General features: G+C 45.0%; 1 protein-coding gene across 1 annotated transcript in view; it reads right to left on the minus strand.

Annotated features, from left to right (window-relative positions):
* Positions 1 to 16,906: 16,906 nt before the first annotated feature.
* The window catches only part of TAF1B (TATA box binding protein (TBP)-associated factor, RNA polymerase I, B, 63kDa), a 96,870-nt gene continuing 91,575 nt past the window's right edge, over positions 16,907 to 22,201 (minus strand). The window contains exons 18-19 of the mRNA XM_011965306.1: positions 17,304 to 17,736; positions 16,907 to 16,969 (exon numbers count right to left, since the gene is read on the minus strand). Of these exons, the coding sequence (XP_011820696.1) occupies positions 17,535 to 17,736 (202 nt within the window). The 3' untranslated portion in view covers positions 16,907 to 16,969; positions 17,304 to 17,534. The remainder of the gene's footprint in view (positions 16,970 to 17,303; positions 17,737 to 22,201) is intronic.

The following is a 22,201-nucleotide window of genomic DNA, read 5'->3' on the forward strand; positions in this document are numbered from 1 at the left end:
CTGCCCGTACAGTCGCGCGCCCCGGGCCGGCCCCGGGTACCACTCCACTGCGACAGCCCCCACTTGTCCTTCCCGACCTGCCGTCTTTCCCAGGGTCTGCCCACTGAGTCCCACATGCCCAGCGTCGGACCTGACACTAGGGCAGGCGCGGCCCCAGACGCCGGAGACAGGGCAGTCAATAGAACAGACACAACTCCTCGCCTTCCTAGTTGGGGTAACGGGCAATGCAAAAATAAGTAAATGGTGTGGCTGGTTGAAAGGTAAAGCAGGCAGGCCCTGGGGAGGCGGGGAGGAGCCAGGCTTGAAGGAGATGAGGGGCCACGAAGGTGGGGCTGTGCCTGAGGCAAGGACCCTGGTGTGTTCAGTGACCCGTGAAGGGACCCAGGTGGCTGGAGGCACACAGGGAGCCGGGAGCTGCGGTTAGAGATAGTGGTCGCAGGGGAGCGGATTGAGCAGGGCCTTGCCGGCTTCCGTAAGGACTGTGGCTTTTCTCTGGGCGAGGTGGGGACGCATTGGAGGGGCTTGGAGCGGGGAAGTGACAGGATCTCACATTTAAAAATAGTTCTTTGCTGCTGCGTGGTGGGGACCAGGTAGGAGGCCACTGCCATGATAGAGTGAGGTGGTGGGAAGTGGCCGAATTCTGGATATGCTTTGAAGGTGGGACCAACAGGATTGTCTGAAAATTGGATATGGGGTGTGAGAGGAGGAGGGAATCGAGGATGATTACAGGGTTTCCAGCTGGGCAACTGGAGGAATGATTTGCCATCCCCTGGGATACGGAAGACCTAGGGCATAGAAGATTTGGGGGAGAACAAGAGTCCATTTTGGACGTGCTAAGCTCAAGATGTATGGGAGATCCAAATCCATGTATCAGGTGGGCTCCTGAGTACGAGGCTGGAGTGCAGGGGAGAAGTCTGGGCTGAAGCTCACATCTGGGCGCTGCCCACATCTAGAGGCCATTTAAAGCCATGAGAAGGCAAGGAGGAAAGAGGATGGGACCCATGCTGGATCCAGGAGCCTCCGACACAGAAAGGCTGGGAAGAAGAGCTAGTGCAGGAGACAGAAGACAGGGACACCGAGGTCAGAAGCAATGGAAGCATGGAAGCCAAGGGAAGGAGGTGAAGTGAGGAGCAGCATGAGGTCACAGGGCCCTCCTGCAGCCAGCAGCCCCCTCCTCTGTGCCCTGGTCCTAGGCCTTCAGGGACCCGAATCGGCAGCCTCATTTGAGGCCACCCTTCGCAGTTTCTGTCCTCTGACCCTGGTCCCAGCACTGGATCCATGCAGCCTGTTGTTTGCTCTTATCACTAGTTTCCTGTTTAAATCAATTATCTCCTCCTCCTCCTCCTCCTCCTCCTTCTTCTTTCTTCTTCTCCTTCTCCTCCTTCTCCTTCTCCTCCTTCTTCCTCTTCTTCTTCCTTCTTCCTTCTTCCTTCTCCTTCTTCTTCTTCTTCCTCGCTCTCTCTCTCTCTCTCTCTCAGGCAGGTCTTGAATGCCTGACCTCAGGCGATCTGCCCGCCTTGGCCTCTCAAAGTGCTGGGATTACAAGCATGAGCCACCGCGCCCGCCAAATCATTGTATTTTCTAAGCAAGCTAATTTAAGAAAAATACTACTCAATAACAGCATAGGTGGTCCCAAATAGGGTACGAATCATCAGGGTGGTGCCAAAGTAACTGACTTGGGAACAGTGTCCTTCCACCTGCCTTTCCTCTTTTTCCTCTGATCCGGCTCCACACTGCCGCTGGAGTGAGCTTTATAAAACACAGATTTCTTGTCACTCAGTTATACTCACCATAAAGTCCACACTCCTGAGCTCAGCCTCCCCTTGGTGGTCCAACACTTCCCTTACTGCTCACTCCCAAGCACTGTCCCCCCATTCCCTGCTCCTCTCCTCCATGCTTAGCCCACTCCACTCAACTTTCAGACTGGCTCATTTCCTCCAGGTGGCCTTCCCAACTCTCTAGGCTGGGCAAGGTGTCCTGTGGGATCCACAGCGCCTTCTGCATTACCCATCACCGTGTTTGTCTTTCCTGTTTGTGTCTGTCTCCACCAAGTGTGAGCTTTTCCAGAGAGGGCAGGGATTGCACCACCTTCATTTTATGTTCCTGATGCCTGGTATATACATAGAAAATAACCAGCAAACGTCTACTGAATGGACCCAGTCCTCTGCAGGCATGCATTCTGCCCTCAGTCTCCTCCGTTCTGTAGTGTAGCTGGGGCTCTTTTAAATGACCCTCCCGTTGCAGAAGATGAAAGCCCTTGAGCCTAATACATGGTAGGCACAAAATAAATAGGGGATGAATGAAGAAATTTCAAATCATAAAGCCAACAACAAGAACAGGAAAGGCCTGAGGTTATTAAACCATAGCTGTAGTAATTAAAAACATTGGGTCTATTTTGTCAATTTGAATATGGGATTGTTTAGTTTGTCTCTAATAGCTCTCTAAAACAGAAATGCAAGTCTCTATGACCTGTTGCCATTAACCCTGTTTATTTCATTTTATTTTATCTGAGACAGGGTCTCGCTCTGTTGCCTAGGCTGGAGTACAGTGGCACCATCACAGCTCGCTGCAGCCTTGAATTCCCAGGCTCAAGTGATTCTCCCACCTCAGCCTCCTGAGTAGCTGGGGCTACACGTGCACACCATACCCGGCTAGTGTGTGTGTGTGTGTTTGTGTGTGTTTTGTAGAGACAGGGTCTCACCATATTGCCCTGGCTGGTCTCGAACTCCTGGGCTCAAACGATCCTCCCACCTCAGCCTCCCAAAGTGCTGGGATTATAGGTGTGAGCCACCACGCCTGGCCTATCCTCTTCATTTTTAAGTTCTTTACTATTTGTTTAAATTATAAAAGCAATATGTGCATATAGTTTTTTAAGGAAAAAAAAAAAAAAGGCCGGGTGTGGTGGCTCATGCCTGTAATCCCAGAGCTTTGGGAGGCTGATGCAGGTGGATCACCTGAGGTCAGGGGTTTGAGACCAGCCTGGCCAATATGGTGAAACCCCATCTCTAACAAAAATACAAAACTTAGCTGGGCATGATGGTGGGGACCTGTATTCCCAGCTACTCGGGAGGCTGAGGCAGGAGAATCACTTGAACCTAGGAGGCAGAGGTTGCAGTGAGCCAAGATCGTGCCATTGCACTCCAGCCTAGGTGACAGAGCAAGACCCCATCTCAAAAAGAAAAAAGATAGAAAGGGATTAGGAAAGGGACAAAGAAAGGGAGAAAGGAAGAAATTGAAGCTCTGCAGAAAGATACAGAATACAGTCCCTGGCCTCCCCCATCCCTAGCTCCTCGTCCTCGAGATAACCACTATGAACAATTTGTGTTTATCTTTCCAGATATCTTCTGTCTGTACAAGCACTCACATGCTTTATTTTCTTAGACAAATGGGATTCGGACTGCACAATCTTCCACAGCTTTCTTGTTTTTCCTTTCTATGGTTTAACATTTTCCACATCAGCACATAGAAATCCAGTACACTTTTAAAAAATGGCTGTCTAGTGTTTCTTTGAATGGCCATATAATAACTAGAATGTATTGGTGAACAATTAGGATTTTTTCCCCTAGCTTTTGTTAATTACAAACATTCACAATAACACATTCCTCTAACTACATTTTTGCACGCTTGATCAGGTATTGCCATAGGATAAATTCCTAGAATCGGAGTTACTGAGAAAAGGGAATGCACGGCTGCCATTTGGTTTTTGTTTGTTTGTTTTTTGAGATGGAGTTTGGCTCTTGTTGCCCAGGCTAGAATGCAGTGGTGCGATCTTGGCTTACTGCAACCTCCATGCCCTGGGTTCAAGTGATTCTCAGGCCTCAGTCTCCAAAATAGCTGGGATTACAGGCACCAGCCACCACACCCAGCTAATTTTTGTATTATTAGTAGAGACGGGGTTTTGCTATGTTAGCCAGGCTGGTCTTGCACTCCTGACCTCAGGTGATCCACCCATCTCAGCCTCCCAAAGTGCTGGGATTACAGGCATGAGCCACTGCCACCGCGCCTGGCCTACAGCTGCCATTTTACTGGTTCTTGCCAGATTGTTTTCCAAAAGGCTGCTCTCATTTAGACTCCTACCACAGAGTATCAGACTGCCTACCATGCCACACCCTAGACAACCATGGGAACCATCGAAGTTTGCTTGGCTAGCCTATTAGTTGAAAAATGGCATCTCATTGTTTTGATTTGCTTTTTTTAAAGTTATGAGTGAGGCTTTTCCATCTTTTTATTTGTTTGGCAATAAACTTTTTAAGCTCCAAGCTAGTGTTTTTTCAAAGAAAGAGGATCTTTGAAGGTACCTTCCCAAGTCATGAGTTTCAGAGTAGAGAACTAATTTGGGACCCCCACTCCCATTGGAGACCATATGGTACAGTACTAACAGGCTCATGGGTGCATTGAGTGGTGTCGGGAGGTGGATAGTAGATTTAGAGTTACAAGACCTGGGTTCTAGTTCAGGTTCTTCTATTGACCAGCAGGGTGATCTCAGTAGAGTCACTGTGCCCCTGTCACAGAGTTCTCTGAGCACGTCCTGAATCTCAGGCCCCTGGCATTACTTGTGCTTTTCTTCTCTCCCTTGCTACCCAAGTTACATCTTTAGTGACCAACTTCAAATGCCAGCTCTTCTAGGAACCCTTCCCATCCCGGTAGGAGGACTCCCCGAGCACCTCCCCGCTGTCCTTCATGAAGCCACTTATCACAAGTGGCTCTGCCTTTACTTGACTCGGTTCTGCACGATTCGGAGGGAACTGAGGCAGATACAGATTCGAATGCCAGGGCTGCCTCTGATTTTTATCTTTAGTCTACTTCACTGCCAGCCCTTGCTTTTCTTATCTGTAAAACATGGAAAATACATCAAGAGATGTGGCGTTAACTATGAATACAGTACTTAAAGACTCACACAATGCCTGGCAGAGAGACACTGGCAGATAGCGTTCATCTTCTTTAAAGACTAGGCGGCAGGAACCCCGTCCAGTTCCTCCACATCCTTGTTGGTTGGACATGTTACCTAATCCATTTGTGGGATTCCCCACATTCAGGGACTTCGGCCCTGATGAAACAGCCCATATTGAGAAGGGACATCTCAGGGGGCTGAAAGATGATGGCAGAGCCTTCATCCTGACATCCAAGCACCTGTCCCCCCAGTTCACCAGAACCCGGAGTCTCATGGTCGTGCCAGTGCGAGATGAAAGTCTTTCTGCTCTGAAGAAACTGGTGTGGGAGGCAGGGAGTGTAAAATCTCCACCCTCACCACCAGCTCTGTGACAAGGGGACTTTCTTACCCTCTGAGCCTCACTTTCCTCAGCTGTGGGATTGGGATAATCATTCCTATCACCAAAGGTTGTGTTTGTTTTGGTTTAAGAAAAGTATCTCAGACAATGCCAGGCACATTTTAGGAACTCAATCAGTATGAAACTTTCCATTTCCCCATTTTCCCTCACTGTAGCATAAGCTGCTTAAGGAACAAAAACTATATCTCATATTTTTAAAACGCCCTCATCATCTGGCATAGAGACAAGCATATGGTAGATGATCAACAGTCACTGTTGTTATTCAGGATGATGACATGTACCTTCTTCTGGCAGAATTCAGTGTTCAATGTGATCATATACCTGAGCTCATTTGATTCTTAAAACAACCCTTTGAAGTAGGCAGAGTTCTACCCAACTTGTAGATGGAGAAACAAGGTCCAGAGAGATCAAATAATGCATGTGAGTCTCGTAGTCAATAAGTTTGGGACTAGAACCCAGATATCTTGTTTCCAAACCCCGTATTTTCCTTCTAGTGGTGGCACTGCCAGTGAGTGGGCGTTTCTGCATGAGAGTTTGGGTTCAGCGCACACCACTCATTATAGAGCACCTGGATGCATGTGGCAGCCATGGCAGGTGCTAGTGACAGTGTCTGGCTTGGAAGATGGCATTTGATCACTCCCTAAGTTGATTCTTAGAGAACACACTGGCTCTGCGGACTAGCTCTCGGTTGTTTGGTATCCACAGGCTCTGTTTTCCTGTGACGCTGTCCTGAGCACGCTTGCTTATGAAGGTTTGACGCCTGTCCCCACCATACCTGCCTGCCACTGCCAGGATGACTGGAGTCTAAGGTGAGTCTTGTCAAATACTTGGGACTTGACCCAGACCCAGTCGCCAAGAAGCCAGCAGCCAGCTGTCCCCGTTTCAGAATGTAGCCAGAAGCAGCTGTGTCACGTTGGGTGTCACCCACTTGCTGGCAGCTAGAAGAACCTCGGTCTCTCACATTCTTCTCCTGTGGCTTCACTGTAGATTGATCGTTCCAAGGAAGGCTCAATAGTTGCAACACAGTTACCAAAAAGCCCTGGGCTCAAGGGCCCTGGCCTTAACCTCCAGTGAACCTCTCTTGCCTCTGACTGACACCGAGCAGGGCAGAACCATTAGGCTCAATGCCATTTCAAGCAAACACCCCAGACAGGGGAGCTGAGAGGTCGTGGTGAGGCTTGCTGGCTCACAGGTGCATATTTCACTCTTTGAAGAAAGGGTTATTCGTGATCAAACATCTCTATTATAAAATAGTGTCCATTTAAAATTGTTGGAGCGGCTGGGTGTGGTGGCTCACGTCTGTAATCCCAGTACTTAGGGAAGCCAAGGCGGGTGGATCACTCGAGCTCAGGAGTTCAAGACCATCCAGCCTGATCAACATAGTGAAACCCCATCTCTACCAAAAATACAAAAATTAGCCGGGCATGGTGGTGCATGCCTGTAATCCCAGCTACTTGGGAGGCTGAGGCAGGAGAATCACTTGAACGTGGGAAGCGGAGGTTGCAGTGAGCCAAGATCACACCATTGCGCTCCAGCCCAGGTGACAAGAGTGAAACTCCATCTTAAAAAAAGATTGTTGGAGCATCTCACCACATTTTAGTACAAGAGAGATTTATCTTTGCTTTATAGGTAGGGAAAAAGCAAAGAGGGATTAATTCATCCAGCCAAAATTGACATTTTATTAACTGTGTTTTTACAGTAATCCATCCCCAGCTGCCAGCTCCCTTACTTGAAGTCTGAGCCTTTTGCAACCCACATTGATATGTGTTTTCTAAACCATGATACTACAATATCATGTACAGGATTTCAATATCTGTACTTTTGAGTTGATTCTCATAGTATTAACATAGTCACTGATTTTAACATTAATTTTAACTTAAAGGTTTTGTTTTAATCTGCTGTGACCATATCTTGAATCACGATAGCTGTAAATAAGTAGATTTATCTAGTATGTTAAATGAACAAATGTAAAACGTTCAATACAGCACAGGAGCTTTCAAATAAGTGGACATCACTGTTGGCGATGATTAGAAAAAGGAAGAGCCAGAGGTTGAAAAAAGGTAAAGGGAAAAATCAGGAGAATTTTTTTTCCCCCCCGAAACTGAGTCTAGCTCTGTCGCCCAGGCTGGAGGACAGTGGCACAATCTTGGATCACTGCAACTCGCCTCCTGGGTTCAAGCAATACTCCTGCCTCAGCCTCCCGAGTAGCTGGGAGTACAGGAGCCTGCTGCCATGCCCATCTAATTTTTGTATTTTTAGTAGAGACGGGGTTTCACTGTGTTGGCCAGGCTCTTTGAACTCCTGACCTCAGGTGTTCCGCCAGCCTTGACCTCCCAAAGTTGCTGGGATTACAAGTGTGAACCACTGTGCCAAGGCAAATCAGGAGAATTTTGTGATAAGCATCAGGTGAGGGACAAGAAGGGAAGCAGGTCTTGGAGTCTTGGGATTGCTCTTCAGGAGTGGCAGAGACTTGTGCGTGTTTGGCCTGAAATTATCATGGGCACAACCACGCTTTCCTGGTTTGGAACTGGGGAGCTCCTTGAGCATTATTTACTTAGGTATTGTGGTCCTTTTAATAAAAGTTCCTCAAGGCATCATAAAACCTCAAGTTACTCTGCTCTGGGGCCATTATGGGGATCAGCAGACGGCAGGCACTAACTCTGACATGAAATTAGAGGGCTGTTCATGTAGATGGAGGACCAAAATACAAAAGCCAAATCTTAGTATGCATAGGACTCTTAATAAACCCAAATAAATGTAGTCATTGCATTGAAAATGCAGAGAAGAGCAAACCTGAAGTTTCTGATGAGCTGGTAAGTGGAAATTAATTGTATAAAACTCGTAATTGGCCGGGCGCGGTGGCTCCAGCCTGTAATCCCAGCACTTTGGGAGGCCAAGACAGGCGGATCACGAGGTCAGGAGATCGAGACCATCCTGGCTAACCCGGTGAAACCCCGTCTCTACTAAAAAAGACAAAAAAACTAGCCAGGCGAGGTGGTGGGCGCCTGTAGTCCCAGCTACTGGGGAGGCTGAGGCAGGAGAATAGCGTAAACCCGGGAGGCGGAGCTTGCAGTGAGCCAAGATCCAGCCACTGCACTCCAGCCTGGGCGACAGAGCGAGACTCCGTCTCAAAAAACAAAACAAAACAAAACAAAAAACTCGTAATTACAAACTAGATGTGTAACATTTCCTAGATATGCTTCTTTGGCATGTGGCCTCTATTATCGTTGTGATGTTTTTCCTGTAAGATCTCAAGTTTCTTAATCTTAAAATCTACCAAGCCATCAGGTTGGGGAGGGAGCGCTAACCTGAGTGCCTGCCTGCCCTGTGGGTACTGGCGTCTGTATGCACAGCAAGCTCATGGGCCAGCATGAGGAGGCCCCATCTACAGACCTGGGCACGTGACACAGATGGTTCATGCCCTTACGGAGGTCTGACCTCTGTGCTTGGAAACCATGAACTCTGCTTGGGGAGCGGAGATGGGGAAGGTTGAATGGAGATGGCATTGAGCAAGGGTCCTAAAGGAAGAAGAGAGAGAAGGACATTTCTGAGAGAGCAGACAGCACAGGCAAAGGCCTCGGGGTGGGAGGGACCCTGGCTTGCCTGAGATCAAGGGCGCAAGGCACGGCAGGGGACGGGAAAAGTGTTGGGGCCACACTCTGATGGCTTAACCACAACACACTGTCTGGCTTCTACGCAACAGGAGCCGTGGGAGGATGCTGCATCTTGAGGGGTTTTAGACCCGATTTGGGAAGACTGGCAGAGGGGCAATGTGTGTTGGAGGGCAGTGAGCTGTGCAGCCCCGGGGAGAACACAGGGAGCATCAGAGCTAGGCAGTGACTGCCAAAGGAGGGCGGAGTCCACAGGTGCTTGGTGGTAGAAAGTCAGCGAAGTGAGGATGAGATTTGGAGGTGACAGGGAGGGAGGGGCTGGAGATTTATGACTTGGTGCAATTAGATTGATGGGGCTGTCACTGAGAGTCAGGGAAGGCAGAGGAAGAACAGGTTTGGGGTGGAGGTATGGAGGAGGGGTGGTGAGGATATATGCTAGTTGTAAATGCTCTAGTTTTCTTCTGAGCAGCTTTTGGGCTCCTTAGATTCCAAACTGACATCACCGAGGTTGAGTCTTGGTGAGGCAGCGCGGTAGGCTGCTCAAGCCCACAGACTTCAGCCAACAGCCTGGAATCAGAGCCCGGCTCCATGCTTACCAACACAGCCCTGGGCATGTCATTGAACCTCTCTGTGTCTCCACGTCCTCCTTTGTACAATATTACAGGACCGTAGGGCTGCTGAAAGTATGGATAAAAGTGTCCATACATGTGAAGTGCCTGGCCCACTCTAAGCACTATATAAATATTTGATATGGCCACAGGAACGCCAGGGGCGAAACTTAGGCCCATTTCCTCCTTCTGTCTTAAAATAACTTCAGTTTGACTCAAAACCAACATTTGTAGGCAGACAACTGAGCCCATTCACGGAATGGTGAAATCACTGAATAATGAAAACAGCACAGCAGTAGCTAATCAGAAAGTGGGAAGCTTTTTGTAATTTTCCCCTTTCTCATCACTACTTTCATCAAAGCATTTACTCAACATCTGTTGGATTTAGGGTTCTGTAGAAGCCGTGTCTCATGAAAGCCTGTCTAGTTAGTAAACCAGGACACACATAAGCAGGCTATGATAATGTAAAAAATAGGCTGTGCTGTAGGTGCGGAGGAATTGAAGAAAGTGAGTGGAGACAGAATGATCCGAGGGGTGCAGGAGCCTGGGTCCCTACCCTTCCTGGGCAGCAGCAGGAGATGGGAGGGTGTGATACAGCTAGGTTCTTACAGGCCATCCCACAGCTCTGACCCTTGGGCTGTGGTGAGGAGGGGCAGGTGAAACCAACATTCCTGACTTTACTACCTGATTCCCATTCCACATGAGCGCCGTGGGCTGCACTTAAGAGACCATGGGGCAATTGCAACAAAACAAAACAACAACAAAAAACAAAACCAGTTTTGGAGTGGAGGAGCTGACCCTGCAAACTGCTGTGGCAGGACGGACGTGGAGGGGAGAGACACAGAGCCCACCTCCCTACCCCCGGGGGCTCTGCGGCCTGAGCAGGGTGACTGCTTGGGACCGGAGGAATCTTTCCAGGGAGATTTTTATTCTGGTGTCAATTGCTAAGGAGAGAAAGGTAAAAATAAGTAATCATGTTTTACAACATTTTCTTATCCTCGAACATGGCAAAGAACATATTTTTTTTTCCTACTTTAAACCTTGGGGGGAGTTTTAAAATTCAGAGACCACCTTTTTCATTGTAGGTAATGTTTAACTTACTTAATTTAAATTAATGTGGACAACAATGGTGACAAAAGGCAACTGCGTTGAAGCGTTATTCTAACTAAAAATTCCTTTGGGAGTGTCTGCAAGTCACCCAGTTCAACACAAATATCCATAAAACATGTACTAATTGTCCCAGAAGGGAATGATTGTTTCAGAAGGGCAGAAGGCCAAGTGAGCTGAAATACCAGGTTCTTAATTTATAAAGTCAATAAAAGCACTCTTTTGTAAGCTCTTCTGAAGTCATAGCATATTATCAGGTAAGTCTGGCACTAAAGCCCTTTATGCTTAAATACTTCACAAGGGCACAAAACAAGGGAACATACACTTAGAGCTTCTTGAATTCGTTTTGTGAGAGACTTAATACTGTGTGAATTTACTCAGCTTTCAGGAACACAAAGGCATTTTAAATTTTTTAAAAAGTCACCAGCTATATACTCAAGATAAAAACACACATTCTTAACTATCTGCAGTTTTATAATAATACACAGAACTTTTACGGCAGCCATACTTTGGAAACTCTATTCAAGGTCTTGCTGAAGATTTGGGAAATCGTGCTCCTTTCTTATTTAAACAGTTTGTCTTTTCGTGTGAATAGAGGGATGAATTAATACTCCTTTTTTTGTTTCTAGGTGGCTTTGCGCCAATAGACGGCAAAAGAAAAGATAACAAAGAACTAGACACTGCGGGTGAACTCCCGGCCTCCTGCTGCGAGGTGCCTGAGGACCCTGGGCTCTCCCTCCTCAGTTTGGGCTTCAGAAGGTGGCTCCACTTCTGGGTGACAGTGACAGGCAGACCTGCTGAGAGCCCAGAGAGAAATGCCACCCTACAGGGAGATAAGGTCATCAACCTGCCACCATTGGTATATTCCCTTAATAATGTCCACTGGTCCCAGGCGAGAGGCACCCACTCCTTTTCCTCTTAAGTCTAACACAGGAGTCTCAAGCTGCGAAGAAACCCACTTTTGGGAAGAGGATTAAAAACAAACACACACACAACACTGTGCTCCAAATGTATATAACCCTGTAGATTAATGAAATATTTGGGCCAACGTTCTGTATTCTCATAGGCAAAGACTCGCATAGTATTAAAATACTCACTGATTTTAACATTATTTTTAACTTAAAGGTTTTGTTTTAATCTGCTGTGACCAAATCTTGGACCACTGTAGCTATAAATACATAGATTTATCTAGATATGTTAAATGAACAAATGTAAAATGTTCGATACAGCACAAGCGCTTAATAAGTGGGTTTCAGAGCCGTGTTTTTCCAACATGTTCTGAGGATCCAAGCTTGATACTTAAGACAATTAAAAACAAGAAATTTAACTTAGTTTCAGCACATGTATGGTGTATATATATATCTGTATGGCTATGAGCTTAGGCTGGTCATAGACCTAAGACAATTGAAGCACTCTTTTCCACAGGTATGGGCTGCATTCTGTTTCACTCCCTATAAGCATTTGGTTTTGAACTACAGATATTACAGTAGTTACTAAATCTGAGACCATGTGCAATCTCACTTGGTTTTATTTCCCTTTAGGGTAGTTGCCTAAATCATAAAATTATGCTTCACTGTAGGGGTAAGAAATCTAATTTATTTATTTATTTATTTATGAGATAGAGTCTCATTCTGTTGCCCAGGATAGAGTGCAGTGGCGTGATCTTGGCTCACTGCAACCTCCGCCTCCCGGGTTCAAGCGATTCTCCTGCCTTAGCCTCCCAAGTAGCTGGAATTACAGGCACCTGCCACAACACCCAGCTAATTTTTGTATTTTTAGTAGAGATGGGGTTTCACCATGTTGGCCAGGCTGATCTTGAACTCCTGACCTCAAGTGATGCACCCACCTTGGCCTCTCAAAGTGCTGGGATTACAGGCGTAAGCCACCCTGTGCCCACACCTGGCCAAGGAATAATCTAATTTTTTTAAAAAAAACATAAAATGTGTTTATGAAACAGATTCCACCCAAATCAACACATAAATCACTCTAGTGGCAAAGTACTTTATTATGTCCCCTGAAAGGAGATTAAGACTCGACTCCTCTCCCAGCCGGGGCAGCCTGGGAACTGAGTGCCTCCCTCCAGTGGCGCCGAGAGCCTCCCAGCACCATGTCCATCTCTCTTCCTCTTGGCATCCATTGTGGCACTCAGCCCACCTCTGCCTCATTTCATGATTGTGTGCTTTTGTAGTTTAGAAACAGCTGAGGCAAGCATTTATGGAGAGGCCTCAAGCAGACAACTTACAGGGTGCTCCGTGCCAGTGCAGGTGCCTGGGCAGAGGAGCTGTAGCACAGCTGCAGAGGCGGCCCTGGGGGTGGCGGCGACCTCTGCTCCCAGGAGGACGTGGAAGGCCACTGTGGGGCAGCCCTGCAGGGGATGGAGGACTTTTGGAGGACTTTCTGAGAGAGCCGTTAGGAGGGGGTCAAGGGCTGCAAGTTCCACAGTGGGGCCCTGTTGTCCCAGCCAGAAGCAGCACCAGTGACTGTCCCACCTTGGAGCCTGGAGCGAACGAAGGACTTGTTAAAACAGATTGTTGGACCCACACTGCGTTTCCCGATTGGGAGTCAGGAGTAGGCCTGAGAATGTGCATTTCTAACGAGTGCCCAGGTAATGCTGATGTCGCTGGTCCAGGGACCACACTTTGAGAACCAATGTGATAAATAATCAAGAAATGTCTTTTGAATCAAATGTACTAAAATATTCACAAACCTTTCTCCACCCAAAGGATGCGAATGAAAGGGAGACATAGAGACTGTTAAAGCTATAGGCCAGTCTGCAGGTGGTGATTTTTTTTAAAAATGTGGTTTGGAATCTGGAGTCCGAGGCCTGGACCTAAATCTCGCCACAGCTTTGTGCTGGCTGAGCACCCTAGGAAGGATGGCTACTTCACAGCGCAACCCCTAGCTCCACGCCTGTTATCCAAGGATGACTGACTGCATGGCCCTCAGAGCAGCGGAGACTGAATTTCGTATGGCAGGACCTCATCTGAATATATAGTAGGTGCTCAATACGTGCTATTACCCTCTTCCCTTTTTGGCAGTAGACAGATAAGCTTTTTCTATGACTGATACTATGTTAGATGTGAAAATACTGATGCCTAGAGTGTAACATTTCATCACTAGCCTTCAGTGGTAATTCATAAAATTTGAAATGCATGGAAAGCCAGATTTTTCACTGACTTCTCCTCCTTATTAATCTTACTTCATATTCATGGGTGGCCCAAAAGTTTTCATAGCTTTGAACTCTCTGTCCCAATATTTTTAAGTACATGGAACTTGTTAGCAACTTCGATTTTTTATTCAAATGAAGTGCCATAACACTTCAAATCATGTCAATTCCATGACACTCATCTTCAGAAAAGATCTTTCAGTTCTAATCTTAGAAAGCAAGTTTTTAAATTATGAAAGATATGCTTCTTATATTCTCCTCCAAATCCTGCTCCTGAGCAGGGCTATTGTTGTTTCAATAGTTTGTTCCTTTTTCACAGCTGAGTGTTTCACTGTATGGATGTATCAACCATGTGTTTATCCATTCACCCGGTGAGGGCTGTTTGGGTTGTTTTCCTTTTTTTGGCTATTCCAAATAAAGCTGCTATGAATATCTGTATACAAGTCTTTGTGTGGAAACATGCTTTTATTTTTCTTGGGTAGATACCTAGTAGTGGAATGGCTGGATCACATGGTAGGTCTAATTTTCACTTTTAAGAAACTACCAAACCAGGCTGGGCACAGTGGCTCACATCTGTAATTCCAGCACTTTGGGAGACAGAGGCGGGAGGATCGCTTGAGGTCAGGAGTTCAAGACCAGCCTGAGCAGCATAGCGAGACCCCATCAGCTTTACAAAAAAATAAACAATTAGCCAGGCATGGTGGCATGGGCCTGCAGCCCCAGCTACTCTGGAGGCTGAGGTAGGAGGATTACTTGAGCCCAGGAGGTGGAGGTTGCAGCAAGCCATAAATGCACCATTGCTCTCCAGACTGAGCGAAAAAGACCACCTCAAAAAAAAAAAAAAATTAATACAACTCTTAATACACAACTATAAAATGCAGAGAGTCACCAAGGAAATAAAATCACTATAGTTATCGTACCAACCAGAAATTACCACTATTGCTATACCATTCAGAAAGTTTTTTTCATGTATATATAAAGGGAAAGAGTTTTATTATTTTTTGTAAAAACTTGAACTATTTATTAATTCTTTAAATTTTTAAATCAAAATTCTACATGTGCATTTCTAATGAGTGCCCAGGTAATGCTGATGTCGCTGGTCCAGGGACCACACTTTGAGAATCAATGTGATAATCAAGAAATGTCTATTGAATCAAATTTACTAAAATATTCACAAACCTTTCTCCACCCGAAGGATGTGAATGAAGGGGAGACAGAGACTGTTAAAGCTATAGGCAGTCTGCAGGTGATTTTTTTTTTTTTTTAAATGTGGTTTGGAATCTGGAGCCTGAGACCTGGACCCAAATCTCACCACAGCTTTGTGCTGGCTGAGCACCCTGTATATAATTTAAATCATTGTATAAGTCTCACTATAAAAAGTTGCAAAAATTAGGCTGGGTGTGGTGGTTCACGCCTGTAATTCCAGCACTTTGGGAGGCTGAGGCGGGTGGATCACAAGGTCAGAAGATGGAGACCATCCTGGCTAACGCAGTGAAACCCCGTCTCTACTAAAAATTCAAAAATTAGCCAGGGGTGGTGGCAGGTGCCTGTAGTCCCAGCTACTCGGGAGGCTGAGGCAGGAGAATGGCGTGAAGCCAGGAGACAGAGCTTGCAGTGAGCTGAGATCGCGCCACTGCACTGTACGCTGGGCGACAGGGCGAGACTCCATTTAAAAAAAAAAAAAAGTTGCAAAAATTAAAAAATATTAAAAGTTGTAGTCAGCCAGACGTGGTGGCTCACACCTGTAATCCCAGCACTTTGGGAGGCTGAGGCAGGAGGATCACTTGAGCCGAGAAGTTCAAGACTAGCCTAGGCAACATAGTGAGACCTCTGTCTCTACGAAAAACAAAAAATTTAGCTGGATATGGTGGCACATGCCTGTGGTCTCAGCTACTCAGGCTCAGGAGGAGCATTTGAGCTGGGGAGTCAAAGCTGCAGTGAGCCAAGGTCACACCACTGCACTCCAGCCTGGGTGACACAGCAAGACCCTGTCTCAAAAAAAAAAAAGAAAAAAGAAAACCTTACAATAAGTGAAACAGGTAGAGAGCAACAAAATATATTCAATTCAAAATGAACTCTCTAACCACTGCCCACATCCCCACTACAGTGTACTCATCAGAATAGTCAGTGATACTTTTATGATATAGGTTGGATCACATCATTCTTTTGTTTAAAAATTTCGAATGGTTTCCTGTAACATATGAGATAAAAGCCAACCATGGTAAAGTCATCCTTCCCATGACCTCAGAGCAACCTCTACCATCCCATCTGCCCATCTGCTCTCCTCCCCTTCAACCACACTGCTCCAGCCACTCTGGACAGCTTGCCAGTCCTTGACTGCACCCAGCATGCCCCTGCTCACAGCCTCTGCACATCTTTCCTCTGCCTGTGCTGATCTCCCCCTGGATGGGCTGCATGGCTGCTCACGCTACTGTGTTCCATGCAAGTTGGTCTCTGCTCTAATGCCACTGCCCCAGAGGATCCTCCCTCAGCCGCCCTTTATAAAATGGCCTACCTTATCATTTATCTCTTTTCTTGCTTTTTCTTCATTGTACTGAGTTCCCCAAAACATTATATATATTTTTTACTATCAGCCTCCACCCAGTTGGAACCTACGATCTTTAAAGGTGGGGGTCTCGTTCAGTGCTGTATTCCCAGTGCTTAGAATGTGTCTGGAACACAGGAGTTGCTATCTGTTGCATGCATAAATGAACTCAGAACAAGAATGCCTGATTTTCCAATGTCCTTACCAGGTTTTATACATCTTTATAATCTTTGCCAATCCAATATGTGAGAAACAGTATTCACTTCAATTTGTATTTCTTGAGTATGAGTGAGGTAGAGTATCCTATCATGTTTTTTGGCTTGACCTTCAGAAAACTAATTTTTCATATCCCTTATTCAGTTTTTTTCCTTTTGCTTTGCAAGAGCTATTGACACATTAAAGAAATTATTCCTTTGTCCATCATATGCTGCAAAAATTGACTATGCCATTCCAAGAGCAAAACATTCATATTTATTTTCTACTAATACTTTTATATTTTTAAATATGAAAGATTACGTTTAGATCTTTGATCCATCTGGGATTTACTCTGGGGTGTAAAGAATAAGGAAGAGATCTACTTTAAAAAATAAATTTAGCTTTAAAATACAACGAGTATACATTTCTGGATACAACTATACAATTTACTGGCCGGGCATGGTGGCTCACACCTATAATCCCAGCACTTTGGGAGGCCGAGGTGGATAGATCACGAGGTCAGGAAATCAAGACCATCCTGGCTAACATGGTGAAACCCCGTCTCTACTAAAAACAAACAAAAAAATTAGCGTGGTGGCAGGCACCTGTAGTCCCAGCTACTTGGGAGGCTGAGGCAGGAGAATGGCATGAACCTGGGAAGTGGAGCTTGCAGTAAGCCAAGATCGTGTCACTGCACTCCAGCCTGGGCGACAGAGCAAGACTCTGTCTCAAAAAAAAAAATAAATAAATAAATAAATAAATAAATACAATCATATAATTTACTGTTGTTTTAACTTTCTCTTAGAATATTCATACTCTGAAAAATAAAATCAAACAAAGCTCACCTGCTTTATAATATACAATTTTCTAAGCACACTTGACATATATGTAAATATGTGTCAGAGCATATACATATATATGCAGTATTTTCCACAATTCTCTGGAATGTTACATTAAAATCTGATGTTATATCAATATTAAAATATTTTTCCAGAAAGTTTCTATTTCATTTTCTCAATGTCGTCTTGCTTTCTTGGATCTTGATTTCTTTTTTGTTACACTATATTTTTTCTCAAAAAGTTTCTTCTCAACTAAGCTCACTTCTTCATGGAGAAGGGAAGTCTTTATTCTGAGCAGGAAGGAGAAGAGATTTAGTATAAACTGATAACTCAGAGAATAATTTGATTCTTCATAGGTTGTCACGTGTGTACAATAGCTAGAAGGGAAAAAGAAAAAAGAATTTCTCTTTAGATGGTAACCAAGAAAGGCACACACTAACCCCTGAACATCTCCCCAAATAACAAATATATATGGTTAGGCTTAAAACAGGACCCTGAGCTGGAAGGAAACCTAGAAGAATTTGGTAACTCCTTAACTGCACAAAGGAAAACATGTTCACACTGTCCACGGCCACCACACAAGGGCCACAGGTGGTGCTAGGAGCTGGTCCTTCAACTCTCTGCTCGAAGTTTCTTCACTCCAGATGGGGCACCACTCCACCTTCTTACCATGGTCAAGGCAAACAAAAACATACAAGGAGATATTCTGAACATATTTCTAAAACAAACTAAAGAAAACAAATAATCCCCGACTTCCACCCAACATAAGACACTAGACTTTATAATGTAGCTTGCAATACTATATGTACTGTAGGAGAAGAGTTTACCAAGCAATTTCCCTTATTTTAAAATAGTAAAGCCTTCCATTCCAAAATGGCCAAATAGGAACAGCTCTGGTCTGCAGCTCCCAGCATGATCGATGCAGAAGACAGGTGATATCTGCATTTCCAACTGAGGTACCTAGTTCATCTCATTGGGACTGGTTGGACAGTGGGTGCAGCCCACGGAGGGCAAGACGAATCAGGGTGGGGCATCGTCTCACCTGGGAAGGGATTTCCCTTTCCTAGCCAGGGGAAGCTGTGACAGACTACACCTGTAAAATAAGGACACTCCCGCCCAAATACTGCACTTTTCCAACGGTCTTACCAAACAGCACACCAGGAGATTATATCCTGAGCCTGGCTCAGCTGGTCCCTTGCCCATAGAGCCTTGCTCACTGCTCGTGCAGCAGTCTGAGATCAACCTGTGAGGCAGCAGCCTGGCAGCTGGAGGGGCGTCTGTTATTGCTGAGGCTTAAGTAGGTAAACAAAGCAGCTAGGAAGCTTGAACTGGGCAGAGCCCACCACAGCTCAGCAAGACTTGCTGCCTCTGTAAACTCCACCTCTGGGGGCAGTGCGTAGCTGAACAAAAGACAGCAGAAACTTCTGCAGACTTAAACGTCCCTGTCCGACAGCTCTGAAGAAAGCAGTGGTTCTCCCAGCATGGCATTTGAGCTCAGGACAGACAGACTGCCTCCTCAAGTGGGTCCCTGACCCCCATGTAGCCTAACTGTGAGACACCTCCCAGCAGGGGCCAACTGACACCTCATACAGGTGGGTGCCCCTCTGGGACAAAGCTTCCAGAGGAAGGATCAGGCAGCAGTATTTGCTGTTCTGCAGCCTCCACTGGTGATACCAAACAGGGTCTGGAGAGGACCTCCAGCAAAATCCAACAGACCTGCAGCTGAGGGACCAGACTGTTAGAAGGAAAACTAACAGAAAGGAATAGCATCAACATCAACAAAAAGGACATCCACACCAAAACCCCATCTGTAGGTCACCAACATCAAAGACCAAAGGTAGATAAAACCACAAAGATGGGGAGAAACCAGAGCAGAAAAGCTGAAAATTCTAAAAACCAGAGCACCTCCTCTCCTTCAAAAGATTGCAGCTCCTCGCCAGCAACGGAACAAAGCTGGACGGAGAATGACTTTGACGAGCTGACAGAAGTAGGCTTCAGAAGGTCGGTAATAACAAACTTCTCTGAGCTAAAGGAGGATGTTCGAACCCATCGCAAGGAAGCTAAAAACCTTGAAAAAAGATTAGACAAATGGTTAACTAGAATAAACAGTGCAGAGAAGACCTTAAAAGACCTGACGTAGCTGAAAACCATGGCACGAGAACTATGTGATGCATGCACAAGCTTCAGTAGCCGATTCGATCAAGTGGAAGAAAGAGTATCAGTGATTGAAGATCAAATTAATGAAATAAAGTGAGAAGCGAAGTTTAGAGAAAAAAAGAGTAAAAAGAAACAAACAAAGCCTCCAAGAAGTATGGGACTATGTGAAAAGTCTGCGTTCGATTAGCGTACCTGAAAGTGACAGGGAGAATTCAGGAAATACAGAGAACACCACTCCTTGAGAAGAGCAACTCCAAGACACATAATTGTCAGATTCACCAAGGCTGAAATGAAGGAAAAAACGTTAAGGGCAGCCAGAGAGAAAGGTCGGGTTACCCACAAAGGGAAGCCCATCAGACTAATAGCGAATCTCTCAGCAGAAACTCTACAAGACAGAAAAGAGTGGGGGCCAATATTCAACATTCTTAAAGAAAAGAATTTTCAACCCAGAATTTCATATCCAGCCAAACTAAGCTTCACAAGTGAAGGAGAAATAAAATCCTTTACAGACAAGCAAATGCTGAGAGATTTTGTCACCACCAGGCCTGCCTTACAAGAACTCCTGAAGGAAGCACTAAACACGGAAAGGAACAACCGGTACCAGCCACTGCAAAATGTAAAGACCATCGATGCTAGGGAGAAACTGCATCAACTAACAGGCAAAATAACCAGCTAACATCATAATGACAGGATCAAATTCACACATAACAATATTAACCTTAAATGTAAATGGACTAAGTGCCCCAATTAAAAGACACAGACTGGCAAATTGGATAGAGTCAAGACCCATCAGTGTGCTGTATTCGGGAGACCCATCTCATGTGCAGAGACACACATAGGCTCAAATAAACGGACGGAGGAAGATCTACCAAGCAAATGAAAAGCAAAAATAGCATGGGTTGCAATCCTATTCTCTGTTAAAACAGGCTTTAAAACAACAAAGACCAAGAGAGACAAAGAAGGCCATTACATAACAGTAAAGGGATAGATTCAACAAGAAGAGCTAACTATCCTAAATATATATGCACCCAATACAGGAGCACCCAGATTTATAAAGCAAGTCCTTAGAGACCTACAAAGAGACTTAGACTCCCATACAGTAATAATGGGAGACTTTAACACTCCACTGTCAATATTAGACAGATCAACGAGACAGAAAGTTAACAAGGATATCCAGGACTTGAACTCAGCTCTGCACCAAGTGGACCTAATAGACATCTACAGAACTCTCCACCGCAAATCAACAGAACATACATTCTTCTCAGCACCACATTGCACTTACTCCAAAATTGACCACATAGTTGGAAGTAAAGCACTCCTCAGCAAATGTAAAAGAACAGAAATCACAATGAACTGTCTCTCAGACCACAGTGCAATCAAATTAGAACTCAGGATTAAGAAACTCACTCAAAACCGCACAACTACTTGGAAATTGAACAACCTGCTCCTGAGTTACTACTGGATAAATAACGAAATGAAGGCAGAAATAAAGATGTTCTTTAAAACCAATGAGAACAAAGACACAACGTACCAGAATCTCTGGGACACATTTAAAGCAGTGTGTAGAGGGAAATTTATAGCACTAAATGCCCACAAGAGGAAGCAGGAGAGATCTAAAATTGACACCCTAACATCACAATTAAAAGAACTACAGAAGCACGAGAAAACACATTCAAAAGCTGGCAGAAGATAACTAAGATCAGAGCAGAACTGAAGGAGATAGAGACACAAAAACCAAAACACCCTTAAAAAAAAAAAATCAATGAATCCAGGAGCTGGTTTTTTGAAAAGATCACCAAAATTGATAGACCACTAGCAAGACTAATAAATAAGAAAAGAGAAAAGAATAAAACAGATGCAATGATAAAGGGGTATCACCACCTATTCCACAGAAATACAAACTACCATCAGAGAATAATATAAACACCTTTATGCAGATAAACTAGAACATCTAGAAGAAATGGATAAATTCCCGGACACATACACCCTTCCAAGACTAAACCAGGAAGAAGTTGAATCTCTGAATAGACCAATAACAGGCTCTGAAACTGAGGCAATAATTAATAGGCTACCAACCAAAAAAAGTCCAGGACCAGATGGATTCACAGCTGAATTCTACCAGAAGTACAAAGAGGAGCTGGTACCATTCCTTCTGAAACTATTCCAATCAATAGAAAAAAGAGGGAATCCTTCCTAACTCATTTTATGAGGCCAGCATCATCATGATACCAAAGCCTGGCAGAGACACAACAAAAAAAAGAGAATTTTAGATCAATATCCTTGATTAACATCGATGCAAAAATCCTCAATAAAATACTGGAAAACTGAATCCAGCAGCACATCAAAAAGCTTATCTGCCGAGTTCAAGTTGGCTTCATGCCTGGGATGCAAGGCTGGTTCAACATACGCAAATCAATAAATGTAATCCATCACATAAACAGAACCAACGACAAAACCGTATGATTATCTCAACAGATGCGGAAAAGGCCTTCAACAAAATTCAACAGCTCTTCATGCAAAAAACTCTCAGTAAACTAGGTACTGATGGAATGTATCTCAAAACAGTAAGAGCTATTTATGAGAAACCCACAGCCAATATAATATTGAATGGGCAAAAACTGGAAGCATTCCCTTTGAAAACTGGCACAAGACAGGGATGCCCTCTCTCACCACTCCTATTCAACA

This window comes from Mandrillus leucophaeus, unplaced genomic scaffold, assembly GCF_000951045.1.
Source record: "Mandrillus leucophaeus isolate KB7577 unplaced genomic scaffold, Mleu.le_1.0 Scaffold72, whole genome shotgun sequence".
NCBI classification, from domain to species: domain Eukaryota; kingdom Metazoa; phylum Chordata; class Mammalia; order Primates; family Cercopithecidae; genus Mandrillus; species Mandrillus leucophaeus.